We start from the raw sequence: 23546 nt of genomic DNA on the forward strand, positions 1-23546 counted from the left end.
CAATTTAACATGGTGCGGTGAGTCCTAGCCCGTGCAATGAGACAAGAAAAGCAATAAAAGGCACACCAGTGTAAAGGAAGAACTAAAAGTCCTGTTTGTCAATGACATGATTCCCTCCATAGAAGATGGCAAGGAACCCACGAAACTCCTAGAACTAATAAGTGAATTTAGCGAGGTCACAGGATACAAGGTCAAAACATAAAAATCAGTTGTATTTCTATGTATGTACCAGCAATGAACAAGTTAAAATAATGATACTATCACAGCGCCCCCATAAGTGAAATACAGGGGTATAAATCTAACAAAACACATACAAGTTCTGTATGCTGAAGACTACAAAGGAAGAAATGCATGGAGAAGCATACTATATTCTGACTGGGAGACCGAACATTGCAAAATGTAAACCCTCCCCAGACTGGTCTACAGAGTTAATACAATACCAATCAAACAACAGTGATGGAGAACAGATCTGGGGTTGCCAGGTTTAGGGATGAGGGGTGCTTCTGTGACTACAATGAGACAATAGGAGAGAGTGTTTTTGAGTGGTAGAACCGTCTATATCCTGATGTGGAGGTCACACAAATCTATACATGTGTGAAGCCTGTCTCTTCATTCCACAGTTGGGGAACCAGACCCCCCGCCCCCCCTTGGGCAGGTGGCCAGTGATAACCTCCTTGCTAATTCTGGAACCAGCAGCTCTGTAGTCAGGGCTACCTGCTGCCTACTCTGCCACCTGCCTGTTTGTAATTTTGGGGAAGTCACATCTTTCAGAACCTTGGTTTTTCTCATCTACAAAGATCGTAAGTCCCTCTCTGGCCACTGGATAGGTCATTGGTGAGAAATCATGGTGAAAGACTTCATGATCAGTGAACTGCGTGCGGTATGCAGGCCTTTTCCACCTTGTCTGTGTCCTTTATAGATTGTTTATATACGTTCCCAGCGAGTAGTGTTTTTATATTATTGAGGTATAACATACCTCCTCAGGTGTCCATATCATAAACGGACAGCTTATTGTGTTTGCAGCTGAACCCACCCAGTTAACCAGCACCCAGGTCAATCAACAGAACAGCACCTCACAGTCCCCCGTGTCCCCTTTAATCTCCACCCACCCCCTCCAGGGTAGCCTTTTATCTCATCTTCTAACACCCTGGGTTGTTTTTATAATTTGCATCATTGGAATCACACCATATGTATTCTGGGTCTGCTTCCTCCTCTCGCCCTCACCTTCCCCAGATCCATCCATGTTGTAAGGGGAGTTGTCGGTTGCTTGTTCTCATTGTTTTGTGTCATTTCCATCTTGTGAGCCCACACAATGTGTTTATCATCCTGCTGAAGGCGGACGCAGTTTTGAGGTCATTAGGAGCAGGGCTGACATGAACGTTCTTCTTAGTGAGCACACGTGCCCATTTCTCTTGGGGGGCATGTGGGTAGGGTCAGCTCTGGTAGAAGCTGCCCATTTTCCAAAGTGGTTGTACCAGCCTGCACTCCATCAGCAGTGAACGGATGGCTGGGGAGTTCCACAGTCCATCGGGACCCGCCAAAGTCCACACTGGACTTTTCTGCACACACACAGGAAGGATTTGGGGTGATTCTTTCCTTTCCCCTCCCCTCCCGCCTGAGAGCACTGGCTTCCAACTGATGTAAAGATTTCCTGTGCCAACCACTGGAGCACAGACAAACCAGGCAAAGTCCCTAGAACAGTGGTCGGCAAACTGCGGCTCGCGAGCCACATGCGGCTCTTTGGCCCCTTGAGTGTGGCTCTTCCACAAAATACCACGTGCAGGTGCGCACGTACAGTGCGATTGAAACTTCGTAGCCCATCTGCAGAAGTCGGTGGACCCTCGCCCCTGGGCACTGGGGTGCAGCATGTACAGTTTTTTTTTAAATATATATTTTATTGATCTTTTACAGAGAGGAAGGGAGAGGGATAGAGAGCCAGAAACATCAATGAGAGAGAAACATCGATCAGCTGCCTCCTGCACACCTCCCACTGGGGATGTGCCTGCAACCAAGGTACATGCCCCTGGCTGGAATCGAACCTGGGACCCTTCAGTCCGCAGGCTGACACTCTATCCACTGAGCCAAACCGGTCAGGGCAGCATGTACAGTTTTCAGGTTGACTCAACCTCACTTTTTCCGGCGGTAGAGCAGCTCTTACCTATCATGACACTAACCAAGCAATGCGGTGCATCCCTGCCGTTTCTCATGTGGAAAATAATATAAGCAGGACCGCTTCAAAATGGAGTTGGAGCCGCCAGCCCGGGGGCCTGCCTTGCACGTCTTACTCCTCCCACGCGTGGAGCGTTAGAACTGGGCACGGTCACCTTGGGCCGGGCCTGAAGCAGCACTGTAGTGAAATAGCTGTTTGCAAAATATGACGGGAAAGCAAACATTGTGACCATAATGTCTGACTGAGAATTAATGGCACTCTTTCCAATTGCCGTCGCTGTGCTAGTATAGCTGCACCTGTAGAGAAATTCCTTCCTTAGTTTATATGACTCATAAAAATTCCCTCCTCCTACGGATGTAACTCTTCCCCATCCCTTTCTCATAAATTCCCCTTGCCATCAACTCCTAATGCTTCCCAATATTGCAATTCTTTTTTTTTAAAATATAGGATTTGATTATTACTATTATTTTTTAAAACATTTTTATTGACTGCAGAGAGGAAGGGAGAGGGAGAGAGAGATAGAAACATCAATGATGAGAGAGAATCTTTGCACACCCTCTACTGGGGATCGAACCTGCAACCCAGGCATGTGCCCTTGACTGGAATCGAATCCCGGACCCTTCCGTCTGCAGGCCGACTCTCTGTTCACCGAGCCAAACTGAGTAGGGCTACAATTCTTTTTGGATCTCAAACGCTTGTTGCCTCTCACCTTGACTTTTTTTTATTTTTAGGTGAACATTCCCAACAAATGGGAGAGTCGTTTTAACCTTGGTTTTGGTGGAAATAATCACATTATTTCCTAGTGAAGCTCTCGCTATTTAAAATTCTCCATCTTCCATTAACATTTATACAGGGCTAGTGCATTTCTCAGCTGCCAATGGGTGGGTCATCCCTCATGAACCTAACAGGATAGCCACAAGTTAAAAACATTTGTATGCCATTAATACATGCTCATTTTAGGCAATTAGGAAAAATCAAAAATATAAAATAAATCATTCACAGTCCTACTGCCCAGAGAAAGCCACAGTTAACATTTTGGTTAACTTTTTTTTTTTTTTTAAATAACATTTTCAAAAAAGTATAAAGGTAACATCTCAACACAGAAGAAAAAACTTGGGAAATGCAGAAAAAAAAATCATCGGAGTGATCTGTAATGTTACTACTCAGAAATGGCCACCCTTCCCAGCCAATCTTTCCCTATCGGTCACTTCTATGGTTTTGTATCTCTCTCCGTAAATGACAAGCTCTGGAAGAGAAGGTAGCAGACGTAGACGTCCCTCTAAGAAAGGGTGGACTCTTTCTTTGTCTCTGATGTTCTCAGGTCACAGGTAATTAAGAGCCTGAAGACTGATGTTCTAGAACAGTCTTCCCAAGGTGTGGTCCATGAGCTAACAGCAGAGGGATCGCCCGGGAGCTTGTGGCAATGCAGTCCGAAGCTCTGGTCGAGGATGGGGGTAGGGGCAGAATCTAGTTTAACAAGCCCCGTAGGAGGTCCTGACTCGCGCTACAATTTGAGGAGCAGTGCACGGAGAGCCCGAACTCTGGCGGGTCCCGACGGACTGACAGTGAGCGTTCACTTGGGAAGTGGGAGGGAACCACTTTGTGGCATGGCACTCATTCATCATCCTACCGCCGTGTGGTTAAGCTTCCTGCGGGAGAGACCACCTAGGGGGCATCCCCAGCTCCGGCTTGTCATAGGGGCTCAGCAAAGACTTAGTGAATGAATGAACCGACAAAGGAATTAAGTGAATGAACATATGAACTCTGGAGCTGTGGCCCACGTGTCCTTTTAAATTTTTTTCTTTTCACTTTTAGGATCGGAACATCAGCTAACATCAGCTAACGGCTGACCACTGCCAGCCCACCCCTCCCACCCGCGTGGATTGTACGTCTGGGCTCCAGAGAGAGAGCGGGGCTTGGAGCGCATCATGATTTCACCATTCTTGGTGCTGGCCATTGGCACCTGCCTTACCACCTCCTTAGTGCCAGGTAGGATTGGGGGGCACAGATGGAGGGCAGGAAGACCTGGCGCAGGTGGGGTAGGATGGGGGCATTGCCTATGTTCAGGGTCATAAAATCACCCGAAGGGTTTAAGAGCAGGAAACAAATGTTCAGAACGGAAGTCCCAGCTCGCCTACTGCACATGCTCGTGTTGTGGGCCACGCTTTCTGCTTTATGTTTTCTTGTTCTTTAATTGAGGCGCCTCTTCTCTCATCTCTCTATCACCTGAAATAGAACTTACTCGATAAACTCTCCCAAGGCGTGGCGCGCTACGTCTCCTGTCGGTTTTGTCTGCTTAGCCCGTGGAGGGGGGGTGCATTTCCTTGCGGTTTGTAATTGTTGCTTGTGAACTCATCTTCAGCAGGAGTTTGTTTTTGTTTTTTGCTTTCTATTGGACAGTCATATGGAAGTGTTTCTACAGTGCAGATGATACCAGGTTTTCCAATGAATTCTAGATAAGTTTTTATGTTGATGCCTCACTTAGCAATGGCTCAGTTTTGGAGCCGAGTTCACATTTCTCATGACTGGCTTCTTTCCCTGTCCCTTCCATAGTCAAACGTGCACCTTCAAACAGCTTCCACCTAGACCTGCATCTGGTCTCACTTCCCAGGGCCCGCAGCATCCGCTCCTGTTTACTTCTCCGGTTTTGAATTTCCGGGTATACCCCTTCCCTCTTTTCCTCCTTCCTCAAGCTATGTCTGTTTTTAATTGTTTTGGGTTGGTTTTCCCCCCAGCATTTCAGTATCTGTGATTAGAGAGGGGAGCCCTCCTCGGCTCCACCCACCATGTGGCTGGAAGCACCCCCGCCACCCTCACTGAGCCTTAATTTCTCCATCTATTCCATGGAGACAATTCCTCCAGGCTATTGTGGGAAGGAATGGTGCAGTCACAGTGTCTAGCAGGGACGGGGGCTATTAGGAAGAATATATTTCAACAGATCAGGAAATTGGGGTACAGAGAAGGACCGGCCTTCCCAGGTCACCCAGCGAGTCAGTACAGAGCTGGGACGAGAACCGGAGCTGCTGGGGTTCCCAGGCCGCCGCCCCCTCTGCGACCCCATGAGGCCTCTCAGTGTGTACTTTTGGGGACCCAGGACCGAGTCCTGGGTGAGAGGTGAGCAGATGGATGAACAGGGAAAAGAATGAAAAAGCAACGAAATGAAAAACCTTCCAATATTCAATTTAAAAAAAAAAAAAATCAGCACCTCAGTTTTTGTGTGATCTGTTTCGTTTTAGCCGCTCTGGTGAGTGTGCAGAGAGGTACACAGTGTTTTCTTTCTTTTTTAAAAAAAATTTGGTATAATTTACACCAAGTTAGTTATAGACATAGTTTTGTATCCATGTAAGCCCCGCCCAGACCCAGGAAGAGCACTTCCAGGCAGGGGACACCCAGGGGCTCTCCCTGCCCCTCCCAACCCCCAGGCCGAAGGAAGTAACTACCAGCAGGTGCTTTCCTGCCACCGCAGACGAGGTTTGCCCCTTTTGAATTTCACATAAACAAAATCACACAGTACGTACTGTAAGCTGACAAGTATAGCATTGCACGGTGATTGGAGCTGAGAAAGAAATGGCTGTGAAAACAATGGCCTCCTGATACTCAGTTGTCCGAAGCCGTCATGGCTTACCTCCGTTCTCTGACAATGAAGTCCGTTCGGCATCCACTGGACCGGACTGAGGGGCAAGCCCTGGGATGGCTCTGGTGAGAATGGCACGGGTTCTGCAGGAAGCAACACAGCAGGGAACTTGGCAAACTGGTAGCAGAGCTTGTGTGGGGAAGGAGCCACAGGTGCTGGGCCAGTGGGGCGGCGGGCTGCAGGTGGCCAGGAAGGGTAGAAGTTCATCACCATCCCGGTGGCACCCAAATGGCCAAAGAAGCTCCTGGACCAAAGCTGGGCACTGTGGGGTGAGGTAGGGGGACGGCAGGAAGGAATCGCAACCAGCCCTGAGCCAGTGGGATCCCTGATGAAAGCCAGTGCCGGACACTTCCCCAGGCTTTGCCTCATTTAACCCTAGCACTGCTGTAGGCTGCTGTGTCCCCCCCTTTGCCTGGGGTCTGAAGTTAGTGAGCTCAGCAGACACCTTCAGGAGAGAGGCAGTGCTGGGGGCTGCCAGGGGAAGGTGGGGGCTATGGGGTTGGGGTGAGTGACATAAGGGGAGACCTCTTGGGGGGAGGGAGTGAAGTGTGGATGGGCCCAAGACCTGAAGCTGAGGGCAGCTTCCTTCTGCCTCCTCGCGCACCTGAGGCAGGGGCACAGCCCCTAGATGTGTGGGTTTCCTGTTTTTCTTTTTCAGCTCTAATCTCCGGGCCCCATGTTGCATTTTATAACGTGGAGGAAATACGGTGGCCGCCCCATCGGGCTGCGGTGTGCGAGGCTCCTGGCACTTGCCTGGAAGCCCTGCAGGGCAGCGCAGGCCTGAGCTGGGCCCAGGGGTGAGGCGTGTGTCCTCAGCCCACAAATATGCAGCTCGGCCTTGGACGAGACCCTCCCACGCCTCCCGGCCTCAGCCTTCCCTTCTATGACCGGGAGGCCACTGGAAGAGAGAGCCTGTCTCCAGGCCTCGGTACACTGGTGCGCTGGTTTAAGGGGCCCAAGCACAGGGGAGAGCCCAGCAGGCCTGGGAAGGACCCTGCGCCCGAGGACAGGGAGCTCGGCCTCTGGAAAAACATGGGAGGCCAGGTCTGGGGATGGAATCGCTAGGGGCCGCGGGGTGGGCTTTTCATGTTCTCCTGTGGGCCAGGTGTGTCACTGCCTAACCCAGTCCTCATAAGACCCCGAGAGGAAGGTACAGGCAACCGCATTTGAAGGCGGGGAAACTGAGGCTCGGGGAGGCGACTCGTCTGCACAGCCGGGACTTGGCACAGCTACATGGGGAAGGCGGGCAGTTGAGGTTCGTCAGACACCAGAGCCGTGTTCTTTCCACTGGAGGACTGACTACTGGACACAGCACAGGCGAGGGAGAGGGAGAGAGGAAAAGAGGAAGAAAAGAGAGCATTCCTGGTTCCGTCTTATCTCCAGATTGGGGGTTCAGAACGTGCTAATTTATCCTGACAGGAGCGAGATTGTGCGTAGCTATTTCCACTTGGTTCCTTAAACAAAAGGCAAGTCTTTAAACAAAAGACAAGTTTCACTTTCCAGCACTAAGCCAGGTTCCTGCTGAACCTGCTTTAATCAGTAAGCCACGCAGAGTTTATAATTGATGACTGAGACGTCTGGGGACTCCCGCAGTTGTAAGTAGTTTGTTCTCTTGAACGGCTTAAACATTACCTTCCTAATCTCGTGCCAGCCCAATTCATTTGCTGCCTTAGCAGAAATGTCCCTCTACTGCAGTGGTTCTCAACCTTGGCTGCACGTTAGAATCACCTGGGAATCTTTTTAAAATCCTGATTTCTGGGCCTCATCCTCCGGAAATTCTGTTTCTTTGTTACGAATGTTATGGCCTCACCCCATAACAAAGAAACAGAATTTCCGGAGGATGAGGCCCAGAAATCAGGATTTTAAAAAGATTCCCAGGTGATTCTAACGTGCAGCCAAGGTTGAGAACCACTGCTCTACTGGGTGGAAGGAAAGAGCCTGAGCTTTAGAGTGGAACTCAGCTCTGCCAGTGCTGTGTGGCCTTGGGCTAGTCACTTGGTGTCTCTGAGCCTTGGTTTCTTCATTCTGAGATGTGGGGAGAAGACCCAGGGTCCATAGGCCTGTTTGGAGGGTTAGACAGGAATAGGTTTACAAACCACACGATGACTGTCGGATGGGCAACTACTGCTCCCTCCCCAAGCCCTGGCACCCTGCCCTCAGGCATGAGAAGTTGAGGTCCCTGTAAGTCTGGGGATGAGAAGCTAGTCCCACCCCCTGCAAATAACTCTGCTTCGCTGTCTGTACAGAGAAAGAGAAAGACCCCAAGTACTGGAGAGACCAAGCTCAGCAGACCCTGAAAAACGCCCTGAGCCTTCAGAATCTCAATACCAACGTGGCTAAGAATACCATCATGTTCCTGGGAGACGGTGAGGCCTGAGGCCCGAGGGGGGGGGGGGGCTGGACAGGGCACCTAAAGTGGGGGCCACAGAGCCAGGCAGAGGCGAAGGGGACTGTGTTGAAGAGGCTGGAGCCCTGGGAACATTTTAAGAGGATGGGGCCAGGCCGTGGACCCATGAGATCGGCTGTGCCAGGCAGTTCCCTGAGGGTCTGGGGAGGGAAGGGGTGCCCAGTCACATTTCCAGAGCCATACTCTGGTGCTCAGTGCCCAGCCTGAGTTGGCACTAAGCTAGAGAGCTATGGGTGCCCGGGAAGACTGGCTGGAGAGGCTGAGGCCCTCTTTTCCCTCCACAGGGATGGGCGTCTCCACGGTGACGGCCGCCCGCATCCTCAAGGGCCAGCTGCACCACAACACCGGAGAGGAGACCAGGCTGGAGATGGACAAGTTCCCGCACGTGGCCCTCTCCAAGGTGAGCTCCGGCCCCGCCTCGCAGCTCACAGCTCGCAGGAAAGGGAGGCGGAGTGCTCAGCCCTCCTGGCGTCTCCGAGGCCCTCCTGAGAATGGGGACAGCAGCAGCTACCTCCCAAGACTTTATTTTGAGGGCTTAGCTCGTTGATTTTTAAAAATCGATGGGAGAATAACATACAAAGAGACAAGTACCCACGCGCACAGCGTGGGTTTTCACAAACTGCCCGTGCCGTGTCGGTATAACCAGCATCCGGGGGGGATGAACGTGACAGCAACCAGAGGCCACGGGCCCTCGCAGGCCTTCGCAGCCCTTGCCCTTGCCCGCCCGCAGACTAGCGGTCCCTGCGTGTGTACTTGATGGAAAGGGAGTCGGGCAGTATTTACTCTCCCGCGTGGCTCCGTTGCCTTCATTCTCTCCCAAGGTGGCCTGGGAGGTTAGTGCGATGATGGCTGGGAGTGGTAGCTGTTGTTACCGGTGTCGTCATCGTCATCGCTGGCAGTGGTGTTCGGAAATAAAGATCCTCTAGACCAGTGGTTCTCAACCTTCCTAATGCCGCGACCCTTTCATACAGTTCCTCATGTTGTGGTGACCCCCAACCATAAAACTATTTTCGTTGCTACTTCATAACTGTAATTTTGCTACTGTTATGAATCGTAATGTAAATATCTGATATGCAGGATGTATTTTCATTGTTACAAATTGAACATAATGAAAGCATAGTGATTAATCACAAAAACGATATGTAATTATATATGTGTTTTCCGATGGTCTTAGGCGACCCCTGTGAAAGGGTCGTTCGACCCCCAAAGGGGTCGCAACCCACAGGTTGAGAACCGCTGCTCTAGACCAAGCGTGTCAAACTCACAGCCGGCGGGCCACATGCCTCGTGTCATAAACGAGTTTGACATGCTGGCGACACTCCCAGGGAATAGCAGGACCGACTGAGGTTTTCTGTGCCTTCAAGGAGCTCTCAGGCTGGTGGGGACGGGAGACAGCTTCAGGGTCTCTACTAGAGGTCTGAAGCAGGGGAAGGCCTCGTTCCCATGTCCCCATTCTAGATCCTGCCTCCCCCTTACTTCCCCTTCCCGCCCTCCATCCCCCCCACCTTCAAGAACTGAGCCTCCTGCCCCTCATCTTCCCCTTCTCCAGAACTCTACTGCCTTCCCCTTCCCCTTGCTGCCTCCTACAGCCCAGACTCAGAGAGAGGCCTCACTGGCCCAGCCCCTCTCCTCTGCCAGACATTTCCACGTGTTGGAGGGTGGCCTTCCTGCTCCTTTTTGCTGTCCTGGCTGCCAGGGCAGAGGGAGTGGGGGCAGGAAGCAGGCAGCTAGGTGATCCTGTGGCTCTGGGGGGACCTCAGTGGGCAGCAGGGCTCAGCCAAGGCTGTGGGAGACTCTCTGTCTCCCTCATGCCCAGGCCCCATGGTGTGAGTGGGGGTGGATGGGCAGCAGGGTGAACCAGGGCCTGGCCATCTTCCAACCCTCCTTCCCTACCTGCAGACATACAACACCAACGCTCAGGTCCCTGACAGCGCGGGCACCGCCACTGCCTACTTGTGTGGGGTGAAGGCCAATGAGGGCACCGTGGGGGTGAGCGCGGCCACCCAGCGCTCCCACTGCAACACCACTCAGGGGAACGAGGTCACCTCCATCCTGCGCTGGGCCAAGGACGCCGGTGAGTGGGGGTTGGGGTAGTGGTGGGGAGTGGGGCCTGTCTGGGCCTCAGTCTTCCCAGCTGTACAATGGGGAGAGGGTAGAAAAAAGGTGCTCCCAGCTCCAATTCTGAGAATCTGAACTATTCGAATTCTCCTGCCTTCCCCTTCCCCTTGCTGCCTCCTACAGCCCCAGACTCAGGAAGGCTGGTGGTTTAGGAACCCACTCCGGTGTGGGTCCTGGTCCTGGAGCATTTCCCTGAGGCTGTTCATCCCACTGTAAAATGGACATGAAAACCTGGCCCCTCAGAGGCTTGGTGTGAGGAAGGCCCGGGGCCCAGCCCAGTGCCAGCCCATGGGGGGTCAGGGAACGTCTCCTCCTCCTTCCTTCTGGAAGTGGGAGGCTCTGGCCTCTGTCCCCAGGAGTTTTAGGGTCAGGGTACGAGACCAGCTGACACAGGTGACACCACCACCTGAGAGCCCGCATAGGGGCCGCTGTGCTCCTGCAGGCTCCTCAGTGGAGAGGAGGACTCACCCAGATGCTCACAGCTCAAGGATCCTCCGGGAGGCAGAGTGTCTGAGCTGCCAGAGTACATGAAAGCCACCATCCCCCTGTTAAGTGCTGATGGGGGGACTGAGGCCCAGGTGGTCATGCAACTAACAGGAGGCCAGTCTTTAGCCAGGAGGAGGGAGAGGCCGCCTGGACACCGCCGTCTCCAGATGAAGCCAACCCCTCCTCTCCCACACCCCAGGGAAATCCGTGGGCATCGTGACCACCACGCGAGTGAACCACGCCACCCCCAGTGCCACCTACGCCCACTCCGCCGACCGGGACTGGTACTCGGACAACGAGATGCCCCCAGAGGCCCTGAGCCAGGGCTGCAAGGACATTGCCTACCAGCTCATGCACAACATCAGGGACATCGAGGCGAGTTCGGGGGGTGTGCAGCCAGTGCAGGGGTCCCCGAGCTGGGAGGCAGGATCTCGGGGGGGGCGGGGGACTGAGGCCTCAGGTACAGGCTGGCACGGGAGAAGCAGCTTGGCCTGGCTCCCCAAACACCTGGGAGGGCTCCCAGCCCATTAGGGGATTTGTGGTTGGGGCAGGGAGGCTCTCTGCGCTGGGGCTGAGGGATAAACCCTGATGTGGCCGCCGCCACACTGCAAGAACCAGGCGCCCAGGGATTATTTCGTCAACTGGAGCCTGGCGCTGCACCCCCACGACACAGGGAGGTGGGGGGGCCATCTGAGGGGAGTCTGCCCTGTACATTCCCACGTGCACAAACAGGGATGTGCCCCACAGGCTCATCCAGCATGCTCAGGGACAAGGTGGTGTGGACGGGGGTAGCACCAGCTCTCACTTTTAAACCTCTTGGGTTCAAATCTTTGCCCTGTTTGCTAGCTGTGTGACCTTGGATCAGTTACTTCACCTCTCTGAGCCTTCCCTTTCACCCCGCTTTGTGAAATGTACCCATCGATTAGTAAGCCCGTTGCAAGATCTCAATACAACGGTCCCTGTAGCGGCTGCACAGGGCCTGACACCTAGCGAGAGCTCAGAAAGCGGTGACGTTTACGAGTGAGCCGCGTGTCCTTGCCCGAAACACAAGCTTTAAAACCCCGAGCGGGTGTGTGAACGCTTGCCACCCGGACATGTCCAGAGGGGTCCCCACTCTCTCTCCCTAATGAGGACTTCTGGCTTGTTCCTTTCTCAGTGGGGATCGGGTGGGGGAGCAACGGGACTTTGGCCCCCCGAGCCTCGCAGGGGTTCAGTGAGGCTCAGAGGGAGCCCTGGGTCCCGCCTCCCCCTTACCTCTGTTTCTAACCTTACCAGACAAACTTGCTGGCTCCCTGACCCTCCTCTGCCCCCATGGAATCCCCCCAGTTTCAAAGTGCCCCCCCAGCCTCTGTACCAGCCCATGCCCTCCCTTTTCCTAGCGATGGATTAACACCCTTTCAGGACAAACTGTCCTGCTGACCCGTTTAGTGAGCATATATCCAAGGCAAGGCCGCCATCCTGACTCGTGTCCTGGGACAAGTCACTTCTCCCCCCTGACTCAGTCTCCCCACCTGTACAAGAATAGAGAGCCCGCTTGCCCCCCTCCTAGGGCCACTGGAGGCCGAGATGAGGTCATGATGTGAGAACATTTGTTGTACAAGCACAGGGTATAATTATGGGACTGCTCTTTAGAGAGATTTGGCAGGAACAGCCTGAGAGGGGACCGGAGTTTAAGGGAAGATTTCTCCAGTGGGGGTGAGGGGTGGATTGAGGGGGGTCCTCGGGAGCCACTGGGGGATGAGCGTGGGTGACAGTGAGGAGGGAGGGCCGGGCGAGTCCTGCCTCTCCTCCCTTGCCTCCCTTTCTCCTCATCCTTTTCTCTCCCATCGGCCCTGCATCACCGCCACCCCAAAGCCCCCGGCCCCCAGGCTGCACATGAAACAAAAATCTTGGTGTCCGCCCTGAAAATAAATATCTTTTGCTAAAAAAACAACAAAAAAAGAAAGACACAAACCCAAACCCCAAAGCAAACAGCAAGTCTGTTATTTGGGAGTTTAATGAGCCCGTGTGAAGTCTCTGCCGGGGCTGGAAATGAGGAGGCTCCAGGCACGAAGATTGGGGGCTTCGTTTCCACTCCGAAGATGCCAAGGGGTCAGGTTCTGTGGGAATGGGGGGGGGCAAGGGGTCAGTGACCCGGGGCCCCTTCTCCTCCTCCTCTCACAGCCTGCCCCACCCCCAGAGAATGTGCCCCTATGGAAACCGTGACCTCTAATTCCTCTGCCAGTGGGAACACCCTGGCAGAGGCCACCCCTGGGTGCCTGCAGTCCTCCTGCAACGGTCCTGTGGGTGGGTGTTATTTCCATTTTATAGGTAAGGAAACGGAGGCTCAGAGAGGAGAAGTGACAGGCCCTTGGTCAAGAAGGGACAGAGTCAGGATTCAAAGTCGTGTCCCCACCAGTTCCCCATGATCCTGGCCGGCCCTGGGGCGCCCTGCCCACCTGGACCGCCCCGCACAACCTGGGTCCCGGGAGGCAAACGGAGCGGAAGGTAGAGGAGGGCCTTGAAATGCCAGCCGGCCCTGCTCCCCGAGGTGTCAGCCAGGGGCGGCGGCCTGGGCTGACGCCTGTGGTGGCAGGACACCGGTGTGGTGGTGACTGTGGGCGGCAGCTGTTATGCTCTTGGCCCCGTTTTAAAAATAGTCAGGACTTCAAACATGGACTCCCAAGGAAAACAAACAGTCCCGCGTCCTCCGGCAGCGGTGGGTAAAATTAGCCTGGCGGTGACTCCGCAGACGGCAGCCCTGGCCCGCTGTTTGCCCAGCGCCCAGCTGGGCTGCCCCAAGACCTCCCTGGCGAGGCCTGGGCCTGCGGGCACCTCGCCTCTCGCTGTGGGGAGAGGAAGAGGCTCTTGGAGGCTCCATCGTGGGCTCTGCGGACACCGCGGGGCCCCGGTGCCAGGGTCGGAAGGAGGCTCGGGTTCGAATCCTGACTCTGCCCTTGCTGGCTGTGTGGCCTCGGGGAAAAGACATCCGATTTCTGCGGCCATGTCCTCGTGGGGAAAGTGAGTACAGCACACGTCTCCCCGGCGGCCTGGGGTGAAGTCGAGTGGAGGATGTGTCGGGAGCGCCCAGGCCCTGACACGGGCAGCGCTGAGCAGTGGTACTGTTTGCACCCAAGGGGCAGTTCTGTCAGGCCCCCCGGGAAGCAAGTGCGGGCGGGTACCCGCAGCTCCGACATGTCACCATCCCGTAGACTCGCTGGCCTCCCCCACCTGGAAAGGGAGGCCCCAGAGAGCAGCGCAGACTGACCCAGGACTCTCGGCTGGAGAGGCACCCACGCCACCCTGAGGCGGGGGCCCCTGGGCTGCCCGATGGCTTGGAACCCCAGGGTACTGATGGCTCCTGTCCCCTTTAGGTGATCATGGGGGGTGGCCGGAAGTACATGTTCCCCAAGAATAGAACCGACGTGGAGTATGAGCTAGACGAGAAGGCCAGGGGCACGAGGCTGGACGGCCTGAACCTCATCGACATCTGGAAGAGCTTCAAACCCAGACATAAGGTAGCCGTTCAGTGACCTGATGCGGGGTGGCCTGTGGTGGGGCCAGGGCTTGGTGGTCATACTTCTTACCTCAGCGGGCTCAAATGGCCTAACAGATACATGAATGGCACATAGTAGGTAATCAATTCCTTCCTTCAGGGGAGGGCAATGGGAGAGCTAGACAGCAGGAAGGGGGTGGGCCAAGGAATAGCCTGCATGGACATTCAGTCCCTGAGTCCCTACTGTGTGCAGGGCCCCTACTGTGTGTAGGGCCCCTAGCTGGCATGAAGTCCAGTGATGGATCGGATGGTCAAGGAAACGTGGAGCCCTGTATGCTCGCATGGTGGATGCCCAGGACCTACTGGAGCCCAGAGGGGACAGGCCACAGGGAGGGGCCGAGGCCTGACCATGGGGAGGCAGGAAGGAGGCAGCTTTGGAAGGTCTTGCAGGCAGAGGCGGCAGGGCGTGAGGTGGAAGCCCTCCACAGTGAGCTGGCTCTGGCCAGGGCGAGGGCACGTGCTGGGGAAGCGAGGCTGGAACGTGGGAAGGGCCAGCCTCTGGCTCCCGGAGTGGCTGTGGCCTTTGTAATCTGTGCTGCTGGCCGCTAGGCCTGGGGCAGCTGGGGTCTGGATGACTGTGGTCAGGGCTGAAGACAGTGGGGAGCAGCCTGGCAGCCACTTTGATGTCACTCTGGGGTTGGGTTTCTGAGGGTTCCAGGACTGGCCCCAGGGGAGGCCTTGTGGGTTGGGGCTGAGCCAAGAGTGAGCCGGGGGCAGGGGCTGGGGAATGAGCCCCGTGGGGCTGGTGAGCTGCTTTGAACCTTTCCCATTCCTTCTGAGTCAGCTCGGGCTGGGCCAGAGCCGCTCCCGGCCCAGGCCAGCAAGACAGCACGCCTCCCAGCCTCAACTTCTCTACCTGGGACATAGGACCAGAGCTTAATTCTTGCATAGGCGGGGAGCTCCAAGGAGCTCAGTCTAGACCCCCAGAGGGAGGGAGAGGGCCCACAGACTGGCCCAGGCAGGGCGTCACTGTGGGCTCCCAGAGAGGCCATATATTCATTACGAACCATGCCTTAAGAGTAGGTTCTAGAGTGTCTTCACCACCGAATAGCTATGTCATCTGTGTGTCTCAGTTTTCTCATCTGTAAAATGGGCATAATAATCCCAACCTTATAGGGCCGATGTGGGGTTTAATGAGATAACACACCTCAGGGAAGCAGAGGACAGGATGGGAGTGGGGGAACAGAGCCCCACTGTCTTAGCCATAACAACCTCCTTCCCATAATAACCCCTGAGGTTTGAAAACCCCTGAGCCTAATGCCATGGCCCAGAGAAGGCAAAGGACACTCCCCAGGACTCACAGCTGATTCCTGGCAGTGGTAGGACCCCCCAGTCCAGGCCCTGAATGCTGCCACCTCCAGGCAAGCCAACCAGCCTCTTCCTGTGGCCTCTGTGCCCTGGACCCAGCACATACGGAGTCCCCAGGACAGAGCTAGGGCTTCACTTCCCCCCTGGCTCTCCATGGCCCAAGGAACACAGCTCCTACCTCTCAGTGGGCACTCAAGACTCCTTGTGACCTATGCCTGCCTCTTCTTTGCCCCATATTCCTCTACTTAGAACTCATCTCCCTGACCCCAGGCTGATCAATTTCCACTTGTCCTCATTAAGACATCACCTCCACCAGGAAGCCCTCCCAGATCTCACCTTTGGGCTCACAGTGTTCCCTGGTCTCTCAGAACTCTTCCCCTACATTAGACTTACCTATTTATTTGTCATTTCTTGAGGGTAGGGATGGTCTGTCCTCAGGGAAGGATTGTTAAAGGATGAAAGGAAATAAATACATGCCCCAGACTCAGGGACCAGCTGGGATCAGTCCTTCCCGCTCCCCCAGCCCCAGCACGACTGACAGGCCCTTCCTCCTAGCACTCTCACTACGTCTGGAACCGCACCGAACTCCTGGCCCTCAACCCCAACACCGTGGACTACCTCTTAGGTAAGGGGGCCGGGGGTTGGAGTGGTGGATGCCTGGCTGGGTGCCCTGGGGCCACAGCTGTGTGACCCAGAACCTGGGGGTGAGGTCCCAGCCTGCCTCCCCTACTTAGGGACCTTTGCCCTCAGGCTCCAGGGCCTGGGAGGGGTGAGGAAGGGGTTCTGGTTCATAGAATTTCGGCCCCAAATCTGCTGGCTGTGCAGGGTGAATAGCACATTGAGCACAAAGGGACACTGAAGGTCAGAGAAGGGACGCGACCTCTGGCACGCCCCCCGGCTGATTAGAGTGTGGCCCAGGTAAGTCAGAGCTGAGGCAAACAGGGCCCAGGCTGTGGAGCAGGGGCCTGGAGCCAGCCCTGCGTGCAGCCAGGGCGGAAGCCAGCCTGGCTGTCTCTGCTGATCTTGACAGGGGGAGCTTTCAGATGATTGCAACCTCGTGAGAGACCCAGCCACGCGGCTCCTAATGCCTGACCCAAAGAAACAGCACGTGCAATAACAATTGACTCCTATTTTAGACGGTTCAGTTTTGGGATAGTTTGATACACAGCAACCGATAACCTAGACCAGTGATGGCGAACCTTTTGAGCTCAGCGTGTCAGCATTTTGAAAAACCCTAACTTAACTCTGGTGCCATGTCACATATAGAAATTTTTTGATATTTGCAACCATAGTAAAACAAAGACTTATATTTTTGATATTTATTTTATATATTTAAATGCCATTCAACAAAGAAAAATCAACCAAAAAAATGAGTTCACGTGTCACCTCTGACACGCGTGTCATAGGTTCGCCATCACTGACCTATACAGTACATGAGCTCATTTACTCCTCATGACAACCCTGAGGTAGGCCCTATCATTGTCCCCATTTTATAGAATTATTCCTACTTTTAGAAGGGAAATCACCTGCTCAAGGTTGCACAGCTCATCGGTGGTGGGAGCTGGATTTGAACCCAGCTCTCTGCTCTCAGCTCCATGAGCGGCACTGTCTTGCTCCGTGAGTGCATCCCCAGCTCCACACAGCCTATGTGTGGTAGTCTGTGCCATGTGGCCCAGGCAAGCAGAGGGCTGTGTGTATCTGGGGGATTCTCCAGGCGCCCAGCTCTGAGCCCATAATCACCAACGACACACCCAGGACCTGAGGGCTGAGCTCCTTGGGAAAGGTTTGCAGGAGATTTGGCCACCACTTGCTGGGCACGGTAGCCGGTGGGAAAGAGGACTCGGGTGTCTGCATGGTGGTGCTCACGTCTCCTGCCACCTAGCCCAGGGCCCTACCGCGGCTCCCTTCTCCCTGGGGAGGAGGGAGCAGACTGGGTCTGGGGCTGCCAAGACGGCTTGCTCATATGGCTCATGGGTGGGCAGGAGGCTCAGTCCCTTGCCCCATGGACCGTTCCATTGAGCTTCTTGAGAGTCCTCACAACATGGCGGCTGGCTTCTCCCAGAAACCCAAGAGCATGCAAAGCCGAAGCTGCAGTGTCCTAGGCCCAGACCTGAGAGTCACACACGGCCATTCCTGCAGAATTCTACTGGCTGCACAGGCCAGCCCTAGTCATGGAGGGAGGGGGCCCGCCAGGGCTTATTGGGTGCCATCTTGGAGGCTGGCACCTACCAGCTTCCAAAGCATTTGGAGCGGCCCGAGGTACAGAGTGAGCGTTCTGCTACTCGGAACTCTTGTGTGGCTGTGCACGCACTCACGGAAGGGCCATGGTTCTGGAAGGATATCCAGAACCTAAGACACCGGCCCGGTACACATGCAGTCTTGTGACATGGACAAGAAATGGGTCCTTCCTCACGTCCCACGTGGGGAAACAGAGCTCGGTGAACAGAAGGGACAGTGACCCCAAACCTCCTGTTGTTTCCCTGCGCAGGGCACTGTGCACTTGACCCGTAGTGGCACGTAAACACACAGTCACGCTGCCCTGTGCAGTCCAGTCCAGGGCACAGTCCTGCCTGAGGGACACGGTGCTGTGTCCGGGGCCCTGCAGGCTGGGAGGTAGGCGGATGGACTTGACTCCCAGCTCTCCTACTCAGCAGCTGAAAATAGCAGTTACTGACCCCCCGAGCCTGTCTCCTCTTTAAATGGACATGGTGACCTCCCTCCACGGTGTGGCCATGAGATGACAGGCGGCAACGCTCCCAAAGCGCCTGGCACACTTTGGGTGCCAAGCGCCATCCAGATGAGCTTCCTTCCCTCCACTTGGCCCCCAAGTTGTGTGTGGGGAACCTGTGCTCCCTGAGACACCGCAGGTTCCTTGGGGACCCTCCTGGCCGGTCATGAAGTCTCACCATCCACCTCCTCCTCAGGCCTCTTTGAGCCGGGGGACATGCAGTACGAGCTGAACAGGAACAACGTGACGGACCCTTCCCTCTCCGAGATGGTGGAGGTTGCCATCAAGATCCTGAGCAAGAACCCCAAAGGCTTCTTCTTGCTGGTGGAAGGTAGGGCTCAGGCCTGACTGCAGGGCTGCTTGCCCGAGAGCGTGTGGATGCACAGCCCTGAGGTCAGGGGATAGGGAGGTCCAGCTCTCAAAGGGAACTGTCCAGTTTGGGATGATGGGGGAAGTCCTTTGGGAGGATGGGGTATGGGTTGGGGGAGAAAAGGGCAGTGCTGAAGCTCCTAGCCCAACAAGCTGTTCATCACACATACATGTGCGCCAGGCTTCCTAGTCCAGGAAGGCTCCCTGGAAGAGGAGGCGGGTTTCTTCCTTCTGGGAGGTCCTCCCTGAGGCCTGGCTCTGGAGGGGTGTACAGCCCCCGAAGCTTCACCCCTCCCAAAAGACAAACCAGCAGGCCCAGTAGACATCTGCACTCTGAGCAGCTGCCTGAAGGGGCTCAAGGACACAGGCCCAGGGGCCTCTTCTGCAGATGCCTGTTGGTCCACGGGAGCCCTCACAGCTGGACATCTGTTGTTACTAGGCATGAGCGGGGCCAAGGTCAGGTTCCTAGTCCTGTCCCTGAGAAGAAAAGGCCCAGGGCAGGCCCTGGGATATCCCAGGTCCCCCAGGTTGGGAGAGCCAGACCCTATGGGAGTGAACGGTGCTGTATGTGGCATTCGTTTCCCGGGCCATCGCGAGGCCCTGGAGTCGGGCTCGGGCCCTTGTCCTGATGCTGCCCTCCGCTGGCTGTGTGACCTCCACCAGGACATTTCTATTTAACGAGGCCCCACACAGTCCCCCTCTCATAGAAGGGTTATTAGCATCCAGTATGTTCAGAGACATAAAGTACTTGGAACAGGGCCCAGCAGAGAATACATCCTCGGTGTTGCTATTATTACAATGGTGATATTTACATACGAGCTAAGTCAATAACAATAGGAAGCTTGAGGACATGATAAAGTTCCTGGAATCTCCCAAAGTTCTAACAGCCACAGTCTTCATGTACACGCACACACACACACACACAAATTTCCACACATACAGACACACTCAGACCCTCCGCCCTCCAGAGGCCAGTGGCCGCCAGCCCGGCTTGACCACTTTCTTGCCAAACCCCGGGGTTCCCATTCAAGCATGGCGGTCTCGGTCTCGGCCTGGCCCCGACCAGGCCTCTGACGCCGAGGACCCAGCCAAGACCCCACGGCGGTGAGCTGGGGCTCCCCCGGGAGCAGAGCTCTTTGTGAGCAGGGCCAGGACTGGGCCCGCCAGGCCAGCGGCTCCAAAGCCACAACAAAGGAAGGACCCACCCTCCCAGCCTGCCAGGCCAGAGTGGTGAGGCCCAGGCCAGCGGCAGGGAGGGTGGCCAGGCCCCCAGGCTCAGGACCCTCAGCGCTGGGTGTCCACCGAGGCAGCATCTCCTGGTGGGAGACGAGGAGGCGCTCCCGCAGGTCACACAGCCCTTGACTGTGACCTTTAAGCCGGCTTTGTGCCAGGCCTCTCGTACTCACTGTGGAGGCAGCATGGGGTGCAGCACGGGGTGCAGGCTTCCACAGGCCTTTCTGGGATCCTGCGTGGGCCCTGCCCAGGCACCGAGGGCTTTCACCACCTTTTAGGACTGTGCTTCTCACTCAGGGGGGACTGTTCAACGCGGAGGAGGAAAAGCAGGTGATCTAGAGGGAGTCACACCTGAGTTCAGGTCCCAGCAAACACCACGTTGGGCACGTGACTTCCCCACTCTAGGCCTCAGTAGCTCCATCTGTAAATGGGGCTGATTGTACTCGTCTCTGCCCAGGATTGTTGTGAAGGGGAAACAAGATACCAGCTTGTCATGCCTGGCACCTAGGGGGCACTCAGGCATGTTGGTTCCCTCCCTGCCTCTCCGTCATCTCGGGGACTCCAAGCAGCTGCAGAAGGGGTGCTGGGAGCAGCGTGGGGTGGTGGAGGGAGCACAGGCTTGCAGTCAGGCGGCTCTGCTTTAAATCCTGGCTTTGCACTCTCCACGTGTGAGCCTTTGGTCCAGCAACTCGCCCCTCTGAGCTGCTGTACAGGCCGAACGGCTGCACAAAAGCCTGGTGTGCCTGGCACATGGCAGTTCCCCAGCAAAGAAGATGAACCCGCGGTCGTGCGGTGGGGCTTGGGGCTGTCCCTCTTCTTCCCCTCCCCCTCACCCAAGGCCTTTGCCTTGGTGTCCAAAGGAGGCAGGATTGACCACGGGCACCACGAGGGCAAGGCCAAGCAGGCGTTACACGAGGCAGTGGAGATGGACCAGGCGATCGGGCTGGCCGGCACCATGACCTCCCTGGATGACACACTGACCGTCGTCACTGCTGACCACTCCCACGTGTTCACCTTTGGCGGGTACACCCCCCGGGGCAACTCTATCTTTGGTAGGTGGGCCTCCAGGGGGGTGGGCATCTGGGAGCAGGAGGGGGTTGGTGAGCCAGCAAGCCCAGCGCCTGGCACAGGTGGCACTCATGGGGATTTACTGGTGGTTGGGGGAATGCAGGGTGGAGGGACAGAGTGAGGGGAGTGCATGATGGGTGGCCGGCTGCCTAGGTGATAGATGGATAGAAGAATGAGAGGGAGAATGGATAGATGGATGGAAGGGATGTGGGCACAGCGAAAACTAAGGGATGGTTGGTGGGAAGTAAATCAGGTTTGGAAGGTGGCTTCATGGAGGCGGGTCGGGCCCTTCAAAGGGACTGTACCCCCAGTGCTCCAACATGACCCCCGGACCCATGTCTTCCTGTGCAGGTCTGGCCCCCATGTTGAGCGACACGGACAAGAAGCCCTTTACTTCTATCCTGTATGGCAACGGGCCCGGCTACAAGGTGGTGGGCGGTGAGCGAGAGAATGTCTCCATGGTGGACTACGGTGAGACTGGCAAGACGCAGGGCTGGGAGGGGGCAGGGCACCCCTCGGGGATGGGCCTGGGAACGGAGTGCAGGCTTGTGGTCAAGGTCCGGGGTCTCGGAATAGCCAGCGCTGAGTCAGAACAGTCTCAGGGTGAATCCCCTCGTGCCATTCACTAGCTCTGGGACCGTGGGCCCATAACTTCAGCTCTCAGCTTCCGTTTCCTCCATAAACGGGTCCTACCTCCCACGGTCACCTGAAAAACTAAAGGGGTCTGATGAGCGTAGCACAGAGCCTGGCAGAAACGGGTGTTTGCTATCCAGTGTCATGTTTACTGGCTGCATACTATTCCAACACATGAGCCTTTCCAGGTGTTCATCCCATTCCCTATTGTTGAATGTGCATTTGTTTTGATGTCCCCAGAGGCCCCTGAGGGGCATCTAATGTGCAGCCGACGGTAAGAGCCGCTCCTAGGTTGACGCTTCCCTTCTAATCCAAATAGCTGATTTTCTCTCCTGAGGTTGAGAGTACAGGCTTCTACGTGAGAACAGACTCAGGCCGGAATCCTGCGGCCTGTGTGGAATGTCTTCCACGCACTCAGCCCCAGTTTTCCCTCCTGTAAAATGGGTCATTCCAGCCAGCCTGGGAGGGGCACGGAGACGCTGCTGCACAGCGCCAGGCCCTGGGTGGGCTCTCTGCAAGTGTTGCTTCTGGCCCACAGCTCACAACAACTACCAGGCGCAGTCCGCTGTGCCCCTGCGCCACGAGACCCACGGCGGGGAGGACGTGGCGGTCTTCGCCAAGGGCCCCATGGCACACCTGCTGCACGGCGTCCATGAGCAGAACTACATCCCCCACGTGATGGCGTATGCGGCCTGCATCGGTGCCAACCGCGACCACTGTGCCTCAGCCAGCTCCTCAGGCAGCCCCTCCCCAGGCCCCCTGGTGCTCCTGCTGGCCCTGCTCCCGCTGGGCATCCTGTTCTGAGGGCCCAGGGCCGGGGCACCCACTAGCCCATGACAGATGGCCAGCCTCCCTCTCCCAGCGCTGCACACCGCCTGCAGCCCACACCTCAAGGGGCAGGGAGGTGGGGCACCCACAGCCTCTGCAGCTGCCAGGAAGGGGACCCAGGAAACCAAAGTCCGCTGCCCGCCTCGCTCCCCTCCGGATCCTCCTCTGGGCCCAGACCAGTGCCCAGCCGCCTGCCCCCACCCCCATCCCCACCCCCACCCCGCGGCCCCTTTGGCCAACAGGCCAGGTTTCTCTTGGGCAGGCAGAGAACACAGACTGCAGAAATCCTCAAAGCATCTTATTTTTCTAGCAAACATATTTCTCCAGCTCCGGAGGCTCTGGAGCGTCCATGGAACATTCCAGATCTGACCCTCCCACTCCCCTCTCCTTCCGTCTGGAACCTACCAGGGCCCTCCATGCTCATGTCCCCACCTGAAGGGGAGACCAAGCCTTCTCTTCAGGATGGGGGTTTGCTCACTCACTCATCCCAGGCCTCCCAGGGCTCCCAGCAAGCCAGCTCCTCTGACGGCTGTCCCGCCCCAGGTGGCCTGGGCTGGGAAGAGCAGCCTGGCGGGCAGACACTTCCCAGCTACACACACACACACAGACACACACACACACACACACACACACACACACACACGCACGCCAGCTCCTCCCTGAAGTGACTCTCCTGTTTGGAACGGCAAGAAACTTTTTCTCTTTTTGGTGTTGGTTAAAAGGGAACACAAGACATTTAAATAAAAATTTCCAAATATTTCTGAGGACAGAGCTGAGTCTTTGTGGTCAGGGAGGAAGACACTGAAATAAGCTCATTTCTCTCAGAAGAGCTGAACTTAGGCCCGGGAGTAGGGGTGGGGGTGGGGGTGGGGGCGGGGGGAGGAGGGGTCTCCTGGCCTGGGGGCTTTAACACCCATCACCTGGGTGACTTTGGACAAATTGCTTTGTGTCTCTGCATCTCCATTCTCTTATCTGTAAATTGGGAGACAGCCCACACCTAGGTTGCTGTGAGGATTAAAGAAGAATGCC

At 55.8% G+C, this 23546-nt stretch overlaps 1 protein-coding gene across 1 annotated transcript in view; it reads left to right on the forward strand.

Moving 5' to 3' along the window:
- The window catches only part of ALPL (alkaline phosphatase, biomineralization associated), a 55398-nt gene extending 32122 nt beyond the window's left edge, over nt 1–23276 (forward strand). The window contains exons 2-12 of the mRNA XM_036351713.1: nt 3986–4159; nt 8051–8170; nt 8496–8611; nt 10111–10285; nt 11015–11190; nt 14169–14312; nt 16214–16283; nt 18583–18717; nt 20849–21040; nt 21408–21527; nt 22228–23276. Of these exons, the coding sequence (XP_036207606.1) occupies nt 4099–4159; nt 8051–8170; nt 8496–8611; nt 10111–10285; nt 11015–11190; nt 14169–14312; nt 16214–16283; nt 18583–18717; nt 20849–21040; nt 21408–21527; nt 22228–22493 (1575 nt within the window). The 5' untranslated portion in view covers nt 3986–4098 and the 3' untranslated portion in view covers nt 22494–23276. The remainder of the gene's footprint in view (nt 1–3985; nt 4160–8050; nt 8171–8495; nt 8612–10110; nt 10286–11014; nt 11191–14168; nt 14313–16213; nt 16284–18582; nt 18718–20848; nt 21041–21407; nt 21528–22227) is intronic.
- Nucleotides 23277–23546: the final 270 nt, after the last annotated feature.

Source organism: Myotis myotis, unplaced genomic scaffold (assembly GCF_014108235.1).
Source record: "Myotis myotis isolate mMyoMyo1 unplaced genomic scaffold, mMyoMyo1.p scaffold_m19_p_2, whole genome shotgun sequence".
Classification (NCBI taxonomy): domain Eukaryota; kingdom Metazoa; phylum Chordata; class Mammalia; order Chiroptera; family Vespertilionidae; genus Myotis; species Myotis myotis.